Source organism: Coccinella septempunctata, chromosome X, assembly GCF_907165205.1.
Source record: "Coccinella septempunctata chromosome X, icCocSept1.1, whole genome shotgun sequence".
In the NCBI taxonomy this organism is placed as follows: Eukaryota; Metazoa; Arthropoda; class Insecta; order Coleoptera; family Coccinellidae; genus Coccinella; species Coccinella septempunctata.
Window position 1 is genome coordinate 22,371,728 of NC_058198.1, and position 20,305 is coordinate 22,392,032.

The 20,305-nt window shown below is 38.6% G+C and overlaps 2 protein-coding genes across 2 annotated transcripts; both read left to right on the plus strand.

Annotated features, from left to right (window-relative positions):
• The first annotated feature begins 475 nt into the window (after nucleotides 1-475).
• On the plus strand, nucleotides 476-1,405 carry LOC123322389. The gene is made up of 2 exons (XM_044910333.1): nucleotides 476-792; nucleotides 829-1,405. Coding segments are annotated over exons 1-2 (579 nt in total). The 5' UTR covers nucleotides 476-790.
• Nucleotides 1,406-11,711: 10,306 nt separating this feature from the next.
• On the plus strand, nucleotides 11,712-13,581 carry LOC123321996. Its single transcript, XM_044909812.1, has 2 exons — nucleotides 11,712-12,363; nucleotides 12,766-13,581. Exons 1-2 carry the CDS (start codon nucleotides 12,246-12,248, stop codon nucleotides 13,383-13,385), a joined length of 738 nt encoding a protein of 245 aa, XP_044765747.1. The 5' UTR covers nucleotides 11,712-12,245; the 3' UTR covers nucleotides 13,386-13,581.
• The last annotated feature ends 6,724 nt before the right edge of the window (nucleotides 13,582-20,305 follow it).

Genomic DNA, 20,305 nt, shown 5'->3' on the forward strand with positions numbered 1-20,305 from the left:
AGCGTAACCAACAGAAGTTTCTGGCGCACGGCTGTGGAGAAGGTGTCCGAATTGAGAGAACGGAAACCGTTCGGGCTACGGAGCCGTTCACTTACTCTTATGAAGTCGTCGGAAATTAGCAAGTACGCAAGCCAAATCGAAGTTGCAGCATTGTGAACAGAGCTGAGGAACCAAATGAAGTAAATTTTTTATCCTAAACAAACTATTTTTTATATAGTCCATTCAAGAATTTCCACTATCCTCAGAAACACAGTTAAGTCTATAATCCTCGTCGCAACTTGATTGTTGTTGATATTATTCACTACTAATAATCCTGAGTGTAGGTACATATACAGTCATGTTCCCGATCTCTTTGATTGAAATAAGAACACTACAAATAACAAATTATGTTGGATGACTGAGTGCAATATAATACTGCGTGTAACGAACCTGAATTAACAAGCATTCAACCTTGAGTAATGGACAATTACCAACGTAACCTTACGTGAGAAACAGCCGTGGCTGTGAAAAGGACACTGTTGGATCACCACGCCATCCATGAAGTGGATATGCTCAGACTCCTGGAACACCCGAACATATTATCTTTGCAAAGACCAGCTCACAGAACCCCTTAAAGAATCGACCGCCTCTGATCAGCGGAAAGAATTGACGTCTGACCACCTCATGCTTCCTCAAGATGAGGTCTCCTCAATCGACCTCCCAAAGGAGGGACCAAGGACCCGCTCAAGGTCACGTTATTCATAACTATATATATGGAATATGGAATACTTGTTTCATTTAGAACTAAGAAATGTCAAACAATTCTTCTGCCAATGATGTGCTTGTAAGGTCGGGACCTGGGTTGACAATTCCCAAGTTTTGTTCCTTTTTGAACCACTTAACTTCATATTTATTTGTCAATTCTGAATTTTTCCTCTTTTTAGTTTTCAAGGAAGTATCATCAAATTTGGGATTCAACTACAATGCAAAAATGGAGACGGTAAATTTCAAATATGGGGATGTCAAGGGCAACTTCTTTCATTCAAATAAAGCACTGATAAGCATAGCCATAAATTACACCACCATAAGAGACATAATCACAACGTTGGCAGAAGTGGCTATATACATAAAATGGGATTTCACAAACACAACCGGAAAAGACTCCTCAAAAGTTAGAAGAGAAATAAGAGAGAAAATACGAAATAAGCCGTGGGAAATAATATCAGCGTCAAAAGAAGATTTTCAATCTTCTGATTGGAGAAACACTGAAGAGAAAGCTTGCGGTTGCTTGATAGTTAGAGAGAACACTGAATACTGTCCCACTGGGTCTGTCAAGATGGCCATTAACAGAAACTTGAACTTGATATTGGAGGGCACACAACAAGAGATAGAAGTGTCAGTAAGAAGTGAAGATCTTAAGTGCTAAAAATCAGACATAATGTGCAGTGATGAGAGAATTCTTCCATACTTCACTTTCAAGGACATGGTGACAAGCAGATTCTCATATATGCTGAGAATATGGAAAGATGTGCGAGAAAAGATAGAGAAAGGGGATTTTAAGCACCAGAATGAGTACTTCGATCCATATTTGCAAAACAAGGCAAGGTCTTTTTCAGAAGGTTGTAGAACAGTCTTAAGCAGAATAGTTGCTGAAGGAGGGTGGGAAAAGTCTAACTGCTGCTTCTTCTACTTGTTTTGTAACAAAGATCCAACTAATGTGGATGATGAAGTGTCAAAGTTTACCACAGCTCAAGGATACACCATAGATTTGAGCTCAGAGACAGGGATATTCCAATTTGACAAAGAAAAAGGAAAATACAGCCTATTTGGAAGAGAGATTGGCCAACCAGCAACAAGAATTGACCTAGGCTCTACCTATAATGGATTACTCTCTGGATACAGAATCACATCAGAAGACCAAAATCTACACCCTATAGTGAGCCTAAGAAAACTTGAGGACAGCTCAAAGCACATAAGAGATGGAGAGAAATTCTCGATTTTTATTAGTGGCATAAGATATACAGCTATAAAAGACTCAAGTTTCACCTATAGCTCAGTACAAACAATGTTCCGACAGTCTAGCGAGAAAAGGAATAGATTTGGAGACAATGAGTCATTAGCTGAAAAACGACAATGGTTTGTGGGTCATAGGAGTTTTGACGAGCGTGAGGAGAAGAAATCAAAACCAGACTGTGAGACCACATGCGAGGACTTGTTTGCAAGCATAACAGACGATACCAGAGATGAGGAGGAAGACATCGATTTGTGTCAAGATTTTTTCGATGATTTTTGATAATAAACTTTGATTTGGTGCTTCTTGCGTCGTTTTTGAAAAACATTCTGTTGTGATTGAACGTCCCGATATATCTGAATATTATTCTAGTGTAAACAAATTGCAAGAAACAAACGATAACTTTTAAAAAAGTGTCTGGAGAAAGTTTGCTTCCAGACATCTGGCTGTCATGTTATCGGCGTATTTTCTCATCTTTGTCTCTCCCTCAGTGGACATGTAGTATGCATTCATGAGACAAAGATTCATTTCTCTAGTCCAATGCAACCTCATTCGTCTATCACGTGAACATGGCGCCTACACGTACTAATAACGGTGCGGATGTTTGTTGTAAAAAATGCGCAAAGGAAGTGAAAACTTACATAACGTGCTTCAAATGCAATTGTACATATCTTGCCGTTGTGTGAGGAGGATTTGGGGACCTTCTTCGCTCGCGAGGGTCCGAGGAGGAGCCCCTCGTCCTTCTTCCGGGTGGTCCGCCAGACAGAATGCCATCGGCAGAGCGTGCTCTACGTAATGAGAAAGACGGAGTTCATGAACAACTTCGAAACTTCCCACCGCCACAGATAAGAGCACATCAAGAACAATTTGCAACTTCGAATTGAATCCGTAGCTTATTTCGACGGTTTCGAAGAGGCTAAGTCAGCTTTGAAGCAAACGTCTCCGTACCTTTCTCTAATTCGGGACACCTTCACAGTACAGCGGCGCTAGCAACAAGCCGAAGGACTCTGTTGTTTGGCTACCTTCGATGGCGACTGGAAACAACACGTCAATTCAACGGCCGTCGCCTATCTCCGAGAGGTGATATATGCGAGACAGTCCTGGAAGGAGGATCCTTCCCGCGATGCCGCCCGTCGAATGTACGACGCCGAGCTAAAACTTAAATACTTCAACGACGGGACGACAAGACTACAACAGACTCATATCACTGGTGTGTTCCAGTAGCCTCATTGACGCCGACGACATGGAAGGTGAACAGCAACGGGGCTTACTGAGATACGCAGTGATGGACTACGACCCAGACCACGTTCTTACTAGAACCTTCACTTCCAAACCATGAAACTCCACCACCCAAACATACGCGTACCATGGTTCCGCCAACACATACAGACGTACTTGACGGCCTCGGACAGGTACGACGTAATAACGAGACCGCACATTGTGCTGATGAAGGCAATAGCCCACTTGTCCTTCAGAAAATACGGACCGAACCTGACTTCATGGACGCGACTGCACACCAAAGACTCTGGATCGACGCACGTACGACACCTTTACGGAAGACGCAGACGGGAATACGGACGCCGATGGCGAATCATCGGGACGCTAGACCCCAGACAAGTAGTTGCAGCCATAGAGACGCCAACCCATAACGGGTTCGCCCTCCTGATGACATTAGAAGAAAACGGCAAATCGCAATTGAGGCTATAAACCGAGTGGAAGAAAAATTCGAAGTTAAGGTGAGTAGTTTCGTAATAACGTTTCATATAATACGGAAAATGTGAGAAAAATGCGAAAACGAACTTGCCCTTGAAAGAACTGATATGATAGAATATCCTTGTTCAGCACATCTTCTTAATTTGTTTGCTGAGGATATGAAGATCCCTGGAAACTGATGCATCAGTTGATGCCTGTTTCTTACCTAGGAAATGTGTTCTCGATTTCAATGCAGTGTTTTTGTCTGAATATGTAACTTTTGACAATGAAAACTGCACAGTACCTGCCCTGAAGAAGTTTATATATTAAACGAAACGTCGGCTTAGTACACAAGTGGTTTTCTTGTTCGAGACCTTCAAACCTATCAAACTTCCCATTGTTGAACTGTTATTCTTCTTGGGTTTCATTTCGTCATTTTTTTTGGGAATATCTCATAAATATCACTTTTCTGGATATAAATCAAAGTATCCGATATTATGATATTTATGAAAAATATCATGATTTTTCCGCGCCCTGGTTTCAAGTTTCATTCCTGAAGGAACAAACACCTGTCGAATCTCATCTTGGATTATTTATGGATAATCATCCGTTGTCTAAGTGAAAATTTCTCAATTTGAAATTGGCGAGAGTAAAAACTCCATTCTCGGTATGTGGTACATTCTTAAGTTGAACAGCCCAGCGAATAGTCGGAACGGTCGGCAGTATGTCTGTGACGGTTTACCACTGACGGCCGTTCGTATCTGTATCCAATAATCGGGCAATAATTGACAGATGATTTGAAGAAACGGGATAATGATGGAAGTTCCATTCTCACAGAATTCTCTATCCTCGAGTCAGTTCCAAGTCTGGAGGAATACAATGAAAGCCTTTCTGATACAGAAAAATTTAAAGAAATGGTATGTTTATTGGAATGAAAAATTAATATTTGCACTTGAATGGTAATTTCATATTCAGGGTGACACTTTTGATAATTGCTTCTGTGTAAAGATATTGCATAATATTTTTTCATATAGATTTCATTTCATGAGAACATCAATTATATCAAAGGGATTGGAACTTGTTTGCATGATAATTACTATACTTTTTCCATTTACTAACATATTTTCTTTATCCAGACTTCACAGTTTCAAGTGCTCGGAGGAAGCCATATAGGGGAAAATATCAGGAGGATTTTAGGAAAAATGATCTCCAACACTCTGACCCTCAAAGTTAATTGGACGGGGATATTTGAAAAATATAATTTTTCAAACTTAGAAACTACTTCCAAACTCATATCAGGTAAGCAAATATATATCAACTCATCTTCAGGTCAGTTATCACTCTTAGGCCCGGTACTTTCACCTTCGAATAAATTTTATTCAATGTCCATAAGTATCTGTCAAATAATTTCCTATCTGAAGGATACCTTATTTCGGTGCTTTCAGATGAAATTATTTGACGAATAACAATTCTATGAAAACACGGTATACTACTCTTCACTGATTAATGTAAAATAAGACACCGCATTGTAGAAATTGTCATAATTCCAACTAGAAAGCAAATATTTCGTGAAAATCACACGTAGAATAACCATATATCAAGAATCTAAAAAATTCAACCAATAATGACGTACCGACAATCGATCTATGACAAAAAAACTCTTATTATTTAGTTTCAATGACAGATTTATTCGATGAATAACACTATCTGAAACTGAAAAGACTGCATTTTTACTTATCCTAAGAATAAGACTTGTATATCGAATAAATTTAGTTATTCGCACGTGAAAGTACCGGGCTTTACTCTGTTTGTACTGTTCATAAATAATCAGTTTTCAGTTAAATTAGAGAGAATGACATAATTGAACATTCCTATTCTCAAAATTCAAATAAGCATAATGCCAGTTCTATTCAGTTCGTCTCATAAATTATTACGTTAAAAATTCTATGCATCTCAGTAATGGTTCATTATAGACTAGTTCGTAGCAAGCGCAATTCCATTTTAGGGTGACGAAAATCCATTTGCGCTTGCTCTGTACAGTTCACAACCGTTGTGAACCACTCTTCGAACAAACCTTAATATTATCGTTTTTTCCTTGCATTGAAAATTAATGTTTCATTGCGTGCATTGAACACTCTTATTTATTCCGATATGATTTAGAAAAAAAATATTTGAGTTCTTGAAATAGTTTCATCGCCTTTACTGCTTATTGTTTCATATAATAATTCATTTGTTTTTTCGGCTGCCGTGAGGAAAAACCCTCTGCTGAAGGAATGTTCCAGAAAGGAAGCAGAACTACACATAAAGAATTGGCTAAGAAATGCGCCGAACCGTGAAAGGGGAAGAGCCAACCGAAAAAAACAATAATTTAATGATAATAACAATTTATTTTATACATATAGATAAATCTGGGATGTTGAGTTATGAAATTTGTGTATATTGAGAAAATTTTTATATGTAGATTTTTTAAAGGTAGATTTTTTTTATGTAAGTTGGATCGTAATAAATATTTTTATTTTCGGAATACGATTTTTTTCTCAAATAACTATAACAAGAACAGACATTTTATTTTGGCACAACGCTACTTAAGCTAATCGGCCGAGTACCGGCAATTCATCGGTACATCGAAGCTTGCCGGACCGTGGAATACATCGGGCCGACCAACGGCCGGTGCGACACATACAGGCTTGGTCATCCATAACTTTCCACCCCGAATTTTGAGCTTTGGGATGGAAAAACGAAAAAACGCTCAGACAGGTCAAATTCTGTTGAAAGGGGGCTCTAAGTGGTAGAGGCTAGAGGGGTAGTGATATCGAATTCATTTTTTGACCCGTCCGAGCAAAGATCCAAATTCGGCGTGTGAAAGTTATTGATGGAATACTGAGTCACTCTGTATAATGATAAAGCGAAGAAGAAAAATCCAATTCCAACAAGGTGCTGCTCGACCCCTTTTCCCTGTTCAAAAATGAGAGCTGTTAGAGGTTGCAGCTCAAACTCATTTGAACACCCTTCTTTGTCCCCCTTAAAACAAAATTTCACCTGTCTGACCCGCAAACGGACGCCGCTCAGCCGGACCATTTTTGCCTGTTGGGAATAACCTCACCAGGAAGGAATCATTTGATTATCTGAGCACACAGTACTTCACTGGAAACATCTTGTCTCGAGTCGAAAGCATCACTGGACTTGTTTAGTTTAGACAAGTAGTTATAGGATGTAATTTCAGAGATTGGAAATTCTGTGAAATTGTTGTACATGTAGTTTAATATATTGTCAAAAACCGATAAGGAATCTTGTTGCTGGGGTAATCAAGCCTCCTCTGAGAAAACTAGTCACGTTACAACTTTACCTAATTGGAAGGAACAGATCCCCTTCATCAAATAGCGCCTCCCCGACTTAGGTCATCCAAGAAACTATCACTTGTAATAGACATCTTGAATAAGGACGTGACACCTGAGTACCTACAGAACGGAAGTTCATTGGAATATATGCATCTAGTTTTTTACTGTGCTGCGCTTACAAGAGCGAAAATCATAGGGGCAAAAATTCCCGAATTTCTTGGTAACATTATGCTGAAATATACATATACTTATGAGACTGATGATATAAGTAGAATACTTCAAAAACCATTTATGAGAATGCAGAACCCAATGTTAATCAAATAAGAAGACGTGGCTTCTGTTCAAGACAAAATAATAAAAAAACGGAAAACTCCTGTAATAACTGTAATATTCCGATGTGCGATAGTTGTAGGGCTAATATTTGCAAAGAATGTGTACACTAATTGAAATATTACGTGAAATTTTCACAATGTTACGTTACTGCAGTTTCTAATTAAAATTGGTTCTTATTTTGTAAATGTTTTTTTTTTGCGTTAGTCTTAATATTGATTTCGACTGTTTTGCACTATTTTTTCCATAACAAACTACCTAAAAAACACAAGAGCGCCTTATGTAATAAGCGAATTTGAAAAATATCGTTCAACGGACCATATTTTCAAAAATTTTTCAAAGTGAATTCCAGTTTGAGGCAGTGAAAAAGACACACTTATGTTTGGTACTGTGTAATTGTTGTTATTCCAATGTCAACGTCACCCTTAAAACGATTTCGATAGTCCGGTCATGTTGACCCCAGGTCCTTAATTGTGTACTACTCAACGCACGTCAATAGCCAAAGGTTACACAACGCTTCATTATTTCTTCGATCACAACGGTTGGTGAAAAATGTGAGTGACCGAGGGTAATACCTAAAATGTATACAATAAGTCGAAAATATTTCGAGAAATTTCATCACGGTTAGATGTATCTGGTGCCAAATCATTCAAACGAAATCAAGTGACTTACGTAATATTCAGAGAAGCCGTTCAAGCTAAAGGTTTGATCCCAACCGATCTCGAATGGATAAAAACCCTCGGCACACAGCCCTTGTGGAAATGTGAGGCTGTTTGCGAAAATTATTCACATGCATGATAATAGTTGTGCTCTCATGGAATGAGAGATATAGCCTGCAGTATGCAGACAAACGGTTAAATAAAAGGTTGTGCAAACAACTTCGATTTGTCACTGTGGAAATACAAACAAACATTCGTTTCAAATTAATTACTAGATTGCGGTCACATAACCAATTCCCTATACATACAGGTGAGGAAAATAATCTTGGAATAATACGGTATAAATTGCATGATAATCGACCTATCGATCAGTGCAATACGTATACTATGTAATGATGCAATTATATTAGTATTCGACTAGACTAACTTGCCCCAATTTGAAGGTTGTGGTGCGGACAGCGCACTTACTAGTGAAGGAAATCTAGGACATTGCTTCTTCCATTGCACGTGCGGAATTTATTAGCGGCATAAATAGTTATTCTGTATGCTCTATGTTGAAATTCACCATGAGTTAAAAATTGTGGGCATGTTCATGAAGGTTATTTTTGGCCTAACCAATATACCAGAATGAATATTAATGAATATCCATTAAGAAGAAACATGAAGCTTACAGAAAAACATTGAAGCCAATAATTTCCGATCTGATAATAATTACTTTTTATCTTTTTCGCCATAACTGGGTCGAAAATAAATTAATTTCTATGAATATAAAAAAATAGAAACAACTTATCGCCTTGACCAGTGTTCAAATAGTGCAACCTCTGCCTGAAAATAGCCAATCTTTCATCTTTGAGTAGATTGGGTATAATATTGGCATACATTTGGATTATCTTCACACTCAATTCATTTGTAGCTTGGTCGTCTTCGTGTCCATTCGCATTTAATATCCAAAACACTCATGGAAGATGAATCAGCTGATCTTTTTTTGGGAGAAATTGTGCCACTTCACTCACATGATGGCTTGGTCAACCAACCTGTCGAGACCAATATGAGACTGCTGATGGATTGCGTTATCTATCGAGGGAAAACGATGATTCATTAGTAAGGCATTTTTCAGAAAAAAACTACATATTTTGTTCCTAGCCTTACATCGTCGTTTCAGGAAGTTCCATCAGTCTTACGTTGTCTCCGGAAAAAATTCAGGATTCGTTTTTACTTGTGAGCAATGGTAACTGTAGCTCTTCAAAATATTCCAAACAGCATTTATATCAACATGTTCAGCAATTTCATTTACTCGAATAAAGTTCTCAGGTTTCAAGGGTAACACAATTTCTCTTTTTACACGATTTCCACTGATTCACTGTATCCAAATATGGAGTTTAATGGGGAGTCTTTTAAGAGAATAAGTCAAACTATAATTTTATTGAAAATCGCCTGGTTTAGGCCTCTGAGAGTCTCCCCATTAAACTGATATTTGAGTACCTAATTCTAACTGGACGAGTTGATAACGAAGCTCAATTTTTATTTTTTATTTCATTTTGAAGCAGTATCATCTTTCCGTCGCGAAGGTTTGGAATTATGGGAAAAGAGTCCATCGATCTAGTTGAATAGTTGAAAATTTGTCGCTTGAATCATGCACTGGTCGATTGGTCGGTTAACGCTGTCTTTCTTAGAATTCACATTCTTTTCCTGATTCTGAAAGTTTTCTCGCAGTAGTTTTTGAACTATCATGGTATAATGTCACTGTAAAAATATCAGCTTTGATGGAAATCAATTATTTCAAAGTACGGTATTTTCTATTCGCATATTCCAAGTAAGTGCGAATACTTTCAAGATAATGATGTTCTGATACTCCTTAAGCTGAACACAGAAAGAAGAGTGAAAATATTGAAGAGTTAATGAGTTTGGTCTGTTATGTATAGAAGAAACAGGATCATCTAGCGACCAGTGTAAATTTTGATGATCTTTTTTAGTCTCTGAAAATCAAATACAAAGGAAATTTTTGACGGCATGCAGACAAGAATTGAAATCTAAAAAAAGTACCTCCCAGAGCAAAACTCGGCAATCAGGGGGTGGTAGGTTCGAGTTCTGCTCTGGGAGGTAATTTTTTCAGAATTCAATTCTTATCTGCATACCGTCAAAAACTTCCTTTATAAGTGTAAATTTGGTTTGACATAAATTTCCACAGTGATTACTGTGCCACCTCAGAAAATTTATGTCAATTATTTTATAACATCATACATGTGAAACTAAGTAAAGTTGTAATGAGAAAATGGGTTATCAAACCTTTTCTCTCATTTTAGAAGAATCTTTCAGTTTTCACTGTCAAGTAATTTTATTTTCAAATTAATTTTGGAGAAAAATATTTTCAATTTTCAATTCAGGATTCCGACATCGTTCGGAATTGTAAACATACCGCACCGTTTTTATTTCCTAAAAACGATGTCGCACCGTATAAAACATCCTGAATTGGAAGATAACCGAGTTTTTTTTTGTTCACTAGCACAGATAAGTCGAAATTAAAACGTCTTCATCGACGCAAATTTACCGAATTTCGACTGTCGGTCACATCTGATTTCCGCACCCCCCCTGTGGGTATAAAATCAGATGTTCCCCCGCAGGCCACTTCACTTACGATTAATTCACCGAGTGTTGCCTTAAGAGTTATTTTCCCGACCGTCGACTTAGATTGATCTGCGATTGCTTATTGCCGTCCGCCGAATTGTTCTAGAAGATTTCTTTTTTTTGGGGTTTCATTTTCTTAGAGTTCAAATTTTTTTTTTTGCTTTTTCTCCTTCACCACAGTTGGGGCGATTTTTTTTTTCTGTAGTTTCACGAGTGTAAGTGGCCGAATACAGCCCAGAGGTAAGACGACACTCCGTTATTTTTTTTATATAATATTGGAACTTCAGCTTCCGTCTACATCCCTCTTATACCCGAGTCTGAGTTCCACCCCTACTGTCATCAACGTACCCTGCTGGTGTGGATACCCGGGGGGTAGGCGAAGGCACTTTGGGGTGGCTCACCCTTTCCTGAAATTTCCCGTCTTACCTTGTTCCACCCCTACTGTCGTTAAAGTACCCTGCTGGTGTGGATACCCGGGGGGTACCGAGGACACTTTGGGGTGGCACACCCTTTCCTCAGTTCCCGTCTATTTACCCCGTTCCTGTGTTCACCTCTACGGTTAGGGAGGCATTCTGCTGGTGTGGATACCCGGGGAGTGCCGAACGAGCCTAAGGGTGAGCCGTCGTAATTCTGTGCTGTCTTTCATCCCCTAACCTGGCTGAAGTCCGATATCTGTCCGTCAAGTGTACGTCTCAGGTTCTGGCTGGCGAACAAGTCCGTTAACCCCCGTATAATGTTTGAGATCGGATCCCGTGTTATTCCGTCCGTTTTGCCCTGTAAATCTCACTGATTTCGAGCCACTGAATTTTGTAATAGTGCCACTTGTGTTCCCTTTTTTTTACGAGTCGACAAATAAAAGTTGTATACGTTGATTTTGACTATTTTTTTATTGCCAATTTGACTAAGTGCCAAAATTCCAAACAGGGCCGAACAGATACTCAGTCTGTGTAAAGTTGTGATACAGAAATGTTCATTGTACGAGAACTTCTCCGTGTTTTGCTTCTTTCATTTTCGTCGAAATGTCGATGTTCGTTCAAGAATCTCGATTCCTTGATATTTTATAGTACGATAGCCAAGCGACGCAAAAGCCTATTTGAACAAGAAATTTTTTTCATGGCAACAGTCTGTATCTTTCAAACCGAGTCGATTCGTAAAAAATGGTAAAGGAAAAAATTGTTTCTTTCGACCTCAAGAATCTACTGTTTGAATAATTTTCCAACTTCTTCCAAAATAATTGAAACAGCCCAGTAAACCACACCATGAAAAATTCATTACTTTTTCAGTAAATTGAGATGATTCAATTCAATTCAGCGTTTTGAAAATTCGGTCTTCCAACAACAATCATCCGGATTGTTGCATCAATTAAATAAAAGTTAATTTTATTCTGTGTCCCATACTAATCTTGAATTTTTTTTCCAGAATTTGGTACAGCCACCAGCTTGGCACACACCCCAGTTTTTACAGCCACCGGTTCTCCAACCTACCCAGAATTTTCATCAGAATGTTTCTCATCAAGTTGCCAGTCCTCGTTACAGTAATGTGCCTCAAAGCCATTATGAGGTGAACGGGACAACTTATTACGGCCAGCCAAGTGCCAGTGCCAACATTCATATGGCTTCGGCGAACAAGCAGCAAAGAAGACCTTTATTGCCCGAAGCAAGTGACAAGGATGAGAAGAGGATCAGGAGGCACCACAACGATAGTCAACGTGGGCATTCAAGTTTTTACGGTAAGTCGACCACTCTGCAATTACAAAAATAATGATGTTATGTATAATTAGAACAAGGAGGGAAAGTTCTTCAGTTCACAAGTTTCATGCTTGTAACTACTAGTTTCGAGACTTTTTGAATTGGTCTCAAGTCTTGAAAGTTTCAGGATTCAATGTTGAAATACCTTTCATAATATATAGTCTTTTCTTCTCAAAATAAGGTGGCTCAAATGACAGTATCTTAATCTGACATCTTTGAATACCTGCAGACTCTTTACCCACCGCTGAAAGTGCATAGGTACATCATAGAGTCTTTTTTTCTTTTCGCTATCTAATCTTCAAAATCCACTAGATCCCTGACCATTTTTTAACACTGAGATTCAGCGTCATTGGCGTATTCATCAATCAACTTTTATTTTCCAGAAAAACAATCCGAAATTGGCTCATCGAGGTGTCCCCAGCAGAGGCCTAATAAGAAGAAATGTAAAAAGCCGTTCCCCAACGTTTACAAACCGATTCCTTCGGCAAGGGACGAAACACCATCACAAGATTGTAGCGAAAATAGAACAGGTGCCAGAGGAAGGAATAACCCCCATAGGATGGAAGCCGCTGTTTCGCCAGTGTTCAGATTGACCGAAGAAAAACTGTACGACCTCCTCATCCAGTACACCGTAGCTCCGAAGGATCTCTTTTCCAATGGTTTTCCACAGGTGGATAAGGTTAAGAACCAAGCCCGCCTGTACAAACATTGTATCGGAAAACCTTTCAGGATGCCGAAGAGATTGGCTGGTATTGAGGAGGATTTTGATCGGAATTCACCGACAGCAGTTGAGAGGACCTGCGTTAGGTGTAACGATCAGTTCTTCGTCAACGAACACGGTTACTTGACGAAACAGCAGTGCTTCTACCACTGGAGGAAAATATCGTACTGCCGCCATACATGTTGCGAAATACTCCGGGATCCAAAGGTTGCACTTCATCAAAACACCACGTATGGAATGGTACAGTGGCCGGGATCAACGAGCCCCTGCAAGGTTTCGTGAGCACAAAACGCAGCGAAAAAGTAAAACGGGAGGTTTTCGCTGTAGACTGCGAAATGTGCTACACCGTGCGAGGCTTGGAACATTGCAGGGTAACCGTTTTGGGTTTTGATGGTGCCACAGTGTTCGATTATTTTGTGCAACCGGAGGAAGAAGTTGTGGACTACAATACTAGATTTTCCGGAGTGACCGAAAGTGATGTGTATGGCCCAAAGTCGAAACTTTCCAACAGGTGCAGAGTGATTTATTGGACTTCATTGACGAGGACACCATTCTAATAGGACACGCGTTGGACAATGATATGCGAGTGTTGAAACTGGTCCATTCTAAAATTGTGGACACGTCTCTGGTTTTCCCTCACGAGCGTGGTTTTCCCTTCAGGAACTCGTTAAAGCAGTTCAGTCAGTTCATCTGAACAAAGCAATTCAGACATCCGATAATGGACATAGTCCATATGAGGATGCTCTGAGTTGCTTGGAGCTGATAATGGTTAAAATGAAACTGCACTACGCTCAGAGACGTCTCACAATTTGAGAAGAGACCAGTTCGCAAGATCTTGTCCAACTTTGTCCAACGATCTCATCATGAATTATGTATATAGGTACAACACAACATGTGATACAAAACTAAAATTTTTATGTATATATTTTATATGATCTCAGTATGTTATTAACAAATAAGTTTCCGCGGTTTGTCAAAAGATGGCCCCACCAGAAGGTTATGGAGAAATTGTCAGATGTAAAACGTAATATCCCAAGTTTAGTCATCTGGCAAAACCATAACCTTAAAGTACTAGTGATTCCGTATCAGCATCACGTAATTTTTTTCGTGCAAAAATGTCAAGTTTTATTCCGAATAAGCATCATTTGCGGGAACTTTTGATTTACTTCTTTAATGTGAAAAAATCTGCAGCTGAGGCGCATCGATTGCTTCTAGAAGCATATGGTGAAGCTGCTTTAAGTGAGAGAAGTTGTCAGGAATTGTTTCAAAAGTTTAAGAACGGTGAGTTTGACGTTAAAGACAAAGAACGCAGTGGAAGGCCGAAAGTGTACGAAGACATGGAATTAGAAGCACTATTGGAGGAAGATTCGTCCCAAACGCAAAAAGAACTTGCACTTTCTCTACAAGTGACTCAACAAGCAATTTCACATCGTTTAAAATCGTTAGGAATGATTCAAAAACAAGGAAATTGGGTTCCATATGAACTAAAGCCGAGAGACGTTGAACGCCGATTATGCATGAGTGAAATGCTGCTTGCCAGGAATAAAAAAAAGAGTTTTTTGCATCGTATAGTCACTGGTGACGAAAAATGGATTCACTACGATAATCCAAAGAAGAGAAAGTCATGGGTTAAGCCCGGCGAACCATCAACATCGACAGCTAAGCCGAATATTCATGGAAAAAAGCTCATGCTGTGTATTTGGTGGGATCAGCTTGGTGTCGTGTATTATGAATTGCTGAAACCAAGCGAAACCATTACTGGAGCTCTCTACCGAACACAATTGATGAGATTGAGTCGGGCACTTAAGGAAAAACGCGCCCATTACTACTCCAGACCCGACAAAATTATTCTTTTACACGATAATGCTCGTCCACATGTTGCGGCGCCGGTAAAAACATACTTGGAAACACTCAACTGGGAAGTTTTACCCCACCCGCCGTATTCACCAGACTTAGCCCCTTCTGATTATCACCTGTTCCGGTCGATGGCACATGGTCTGTCTGAGCAGCGCTTCACATCATATGAAGACACCAAAAATTGGGTAGATTTGTGGATAGCGTCAAAAGATGAAGAGTTTTTTCGACGGGGTATCCGAATGTTGCCAGAAAGATGGGGAAAAGTAGTGGCAAATGATGGAAAATACTTTGAATAAAACGTAATGTACTTTTCCTTTACAATAAATTCCTAATTTTTTATTTTTCGAATTCATGCATTGAAACATCATGCCGCACGAACGTGGAATTTGTTGTTCCCAGTGTTCTAACAAAATAAATCGCTACGATGATTCGATACAATGTTATTCTTGTAAAAATAGTTATCACATCAAGTGTGTCAACTTATCAATCGAGAGTTTTAATGAAATTCGTTCAAATAACGCGAATAATGGGAAGTGTGAAAACTGCCAAGTCAGCGTGAACGTCTTGGAATTCCAACATCAAAATACACAACAACTCCAACCAATGCTGGATTTGGTGAGAATGAGAGATGAAATTGTTGCCGAAATTTCTGGCATATTCATGAAAGAAATTGTCTCATTGAAAAATATAATAAATTCACAAAGTCAACACTTAGAAAAACTCACGGAAGAAATACGTTCATTAAGGAATGTTGAAAACCTTATCAGAGAACCAGTTGATAATCAGTGCGACAAGAAATCTGAAAGAACAGAACATCCCGGTGACTCACCTCCATCTGACGCACCGTCCGCATCGATGTTGTTACATGTGCCCCGTACTTCAGGTGATTCACGTTTGGATTCTCCGCGACACATCGAGAGATCGAGCGGAAATCCACCTATGGACAACGAGGGATCCTATGCTTGGAAAGTCGTTACAAAAAACAAAAAAACGAAAAAAAATGATGTTGAAGTACCTGCTGAAACTTCAAAGGTGCCGAATATTTCGCCTACTGTAGTCAAGAAATTGCCAAGAAAATCCAATAAGCCTCTTGTTGGAACACAAAAGACGAATATCCTCAGTGTGGTTCCAAAAAGAAAGTTCTCCCACCTCCATGTAACGAGACTCGGCCCGGATACGACTGTTGGCGAATTACAAAATTATTTCCAACAACACGTTCAGGATGTCACCTGCGAAAAATTAAACTCCAAACAACCTGAGGTTTATTCCTCTTTCAAGGTGACACTGCCTGCGGAATTCCTTGACACAGTGTTGAATCCTGAGTTTTGGCCAGTGGGTGTCGCAGTTAACAAGTTTTTTCCCAGGCGACGTCAACAGGTGGTGCTGACCTAATGAGTAGGAATGAGCCTGCCACCAATATCTCCAGACAAAAATTAAGAATTCTTCAATTAAATGTCCAGTGCATCTCCAACAAATTAGCTAAACTTGAAGTTCTACTTGACGAAAAGAAACCAGATATTGTATGTATTTCTGAGCACTGGTGCACTGCTGATAGTGTACTGACAATGACCATCCCTGGTTACCATCTGTTCGATTTCTACTGCCGTCCCAGCAGAGAACACGGTGGATCGATGGTTTATGTGACGACTGAACTGCAAGTTAAAAAATTATCCGTGTCTCAGTTTTCCGAGGAGATGCAATTCGAGGTATGTGGTTTTAAAATGCATACTCATGAAGTTCGACTGATAGTTCTCAGTGTGTACCGACCCGGCTCAGGTGATCTTGAAGTGTTCTTGGATAGAATGTCCCATACCTTGAACTATTGTTACAGTAAAGGAGATGTGATATTTGTCTGTGGTGACCTGAACATTAATTTTCTCCAGAATAGCTGTCTTAGCCTTAAGTTATTTTTGGATTTCCTTGCTTGTTTTAATTTGCACTTATCATCAAAAGATCCTACTCGAGTTTTTACTGATGTAACGGGGCGTACGTCCATATCCAAAGTCGATTATATTTTGACTAACATCGAATCAGATTGTCACACAGCTAAGGTATTTGAGGCCTTCATTGGTGATCATCGTGCTTTGTTACTTGATTTTTTTGTGAATTTCAGTGCAAATAATTCTGGGACCAAGAATATGTCAAACTTGACCAGAAAACTTAATCAGAACAATTTGAATGATTTTGCTCTTAGTATTTCGAATTGTGACTTCCGACAAATCTATGATAGTGTGGATGTGGATGAAAGTTTCGGGTCATTTATCTCCTCAGTTCGGGAAATGTTCGAGACTTGCTGCCCACTGACAGAATGTAAACATTTTTCCCAAAACAACAACAAAAAGTGGATTAATGCAGAGATTGTCACAGCCAAGAAAGAGCTCAAGAACCTTCATTGGTTACATCAAAATTTGTCATGCCAATCAACCTATAATTTATATAAGCGAGCGAAAAAATCTTACAGCACACTAATTAGGGATACTAAATTACGATATAATAACCAACTCATACAAAATTCTGGAAATAAAAACAAAACTATTTGGAGTTTGGTGAATGCTATGACTGGAAGATCCAACGGAATAATACGACCTATTGAGCTTCTGGTTGATGATGTTTCGTACACTAAGGCTGAAGATGTTGCGACGTTCTTCGTTGATTATTTTTCTACCATAACTGAGAGAAAACTCAACTCCTTTTACAAAAATTTATCTTCTTTTCCCGGTACCCAATCCAAAATACTCGATTCAAATTTTTTTTTCTATCCTGTTGTAGAGTGTGAAGTATTGGACACTATAAAATCACTTAAGAGCAAAATGAGTAGTGGAGTTGATTCTATTTCTTCTCGTATCTTGAAGCTGATTAGTGTGGATATTGCTCCACATTTAGTCCATCTGATTAATCTTTCTATAAGCTGTGGCGTTTTCCCTCACCTCCTCAAAAGGGCTGTAGTCGTTCCCATTTACAAAAATAACTCTGCATATGATGTAGCAAACTACAGACCAATTTCCATCCTAAGTGTTTTTTCTAAGGTTTTTGAGCGAATTGTGTTCAATAGAATGATGAACTACTTGGACAAATACCATATACTTGATACCTCTCAGCATGGGTTTCGATCAGGTCGCTCAACTCAGTCAGGAGCACTTTATTTTGTTGAATTCGTGTATGAGTATCTCGATGATGGCCAGTTCGTCGCCGGGTTATTTTTTGACCTCTCGAGGGCATTCGACAGTCTTTCTTTTCAAGTTCTTCTTGACAAGTGCTACAATTTGGGTTTTAGAGGTGTGTTTCTTGATTGGCTATCAAGTTATCTTAAGGGTCGAACAATGTCCGTCAAGGTGGCTGATTTCATTTCAACCGAACGAGAGTTGAACCTTGGAGTCCCACAAGGTTCCGTTCTGGGACCACTCCTTTTCCTATTATTCATTAATGACTTACCTGACTATCTGAGAAAGATGATGGCTAATTCATCTAATTTCTCAGATCTACTTCCGCTTATCAAGTTCATCAGAATACTTTTGTTTGCTGACGATACCTCTATGTTGGTAACTGCTCGTACTTTTGATGACCTTCAGGAACTGTGTTGTAAGTTGGTGAAATGCTTTGTTGAGTGGTGTCGTTCAAATTCACTCATAATAAACATTGAGAAAACACAATGTGTTCATTTCACTCTGAGGGGTCGTGAGCGAGTTCTAGTTATACGTCATATGGATGACATCATTTCGTCGGCGCAGCACTCAAAATTTCTTGGTATTTACATCGATTCCAATCTAAGATGGGTTGCACATGTCGATTCCGTTTGTAAGAAACTAAATAGTTCTTACTATGCAATAAGCAGGGTCAAAAACTCACTTCCTATAAGCGCTATTGTCAACATATATTATAGTCTTGTTTACAGCCATCTTTCCTATAATATTATGCTCTGGGGAAACTCCACTGATGTTGATAGGGTATTCTTAACTCAGAAAAGAATCTTGCGAATGATGTTCAATATCCATCCCAGAACCTCTTGTCGTCCGACATTTGTAGAGAGTGGGATTCTAACAGTGGCGTGTGTATACATCTTTAAGTGCCTGGTGTATTTTAAGGAGAATGAGAGGGACTTCATAAAACTTTCCAGCTTTCACAGCTATAGTACCAGAAATGGGGAACTATTCCACATTCCCAAACATAAAACAACTAGATTTGAATATTCACCAAAATATCAGTGTATCAAATTATTTAATCATTTACCAAAATGTGTTAAGTCTCTCGAACTCAAGGAATTTAAAAAGAAGGTTAAGGCTAAACTGATTAAGGAATGTTTTTATAGTGTTGCTGATTATTATCGACAACCATTTGTATGTCAAGTCGAGTAATTTTTCTGTTTTCTTTTTGTTTTCTGACCTGTCCTATACATGTTTGTTTATATGTCTCAGAGGATCAATAAATATATTATTATTATATTATTATTATTATTATAAAAAACCGCGGAAACTTATTTGTACACCTAATAGCTAATTGTTAATTTAATTGGTTGTGTTACTTTTAAATTGACCGCACTTATGTATATACAACGTGTCCCAAAATTCAACGATAAGCCGGCGCCGTAGGGTGTACATGGTCGTGACTACTTCAGAAAAAATAAGAAAAAAAATCCAGCTCACTTTGTTATTTAATTACAAAATAACTTAGAAATTCTTCGAAAATTAACAACCTTCATGACATTTTAAGTTACTACGGACACAATTTTTCAAAAATTTTTGTAAATTTTTTGTGTCGGCAACTTGAGTAGTACTGCTGCCCACCACGATTCCTAAATCTCCTAGAATACTTATAGTTTTTACACAAAAAATAATCAAGATATGTCTTTCCCATAAAATTTTGAAAGATTTTTCCGTTCAGCCCCACTTTCCCTCATTGTTTTGTTGAAAAAAGTATGGAAACTATGGCGGCAAGTTTTTCTAAAAATTTACACAACTAACCAAGATTCCAAAATAGTATAATAATCCAAGAAAAATAGTCGCAAAAAAAATATGCGTACCATTTCTTAGAAGGACTAAATTACTTAATTGTTCTCGTTCATAGTGACAATTTTCATTATGTGCCGAAATGAGATTGTGTAAAGTCATTTCTTGGAATTTCAATGGGGTACGTGTGTTGTTGATGAAATTTAGAAATTAAGGAGAAAAATATAGCGAGAGATACACCTTAGAGAAGGATAGGAGATGTTCTTTGTGTAATAACAATAGCACTGATAAAGAAGTTCCTATTCTCGGCAAAGTCAGTACCAATCTCAGAACATAGATACATGGAATGGACATTCTATGCTACGGATGAATTTTTTGTAGTTCACACATTCGATGTTCCTC

What these genes read in the sequence shown, in the direction of transcription:
- LOC123321996 (XM_044909812.1), top strand. Translation starts at nt 12,246, where the DNA reads ATGGCTTCGGCGAACAAGCAGCAAAGAAGACCTTTATTGCCCGAAGCA. An exon ending in TGGGCATTCAAGTTTTTACG is followed by an intron (nt 12,364 to 12,765) that starts GTAAGTCGACCA and finishes TTTATTTTCCAG; the next exon opens with AAAAACAATCCGAAATTGGC.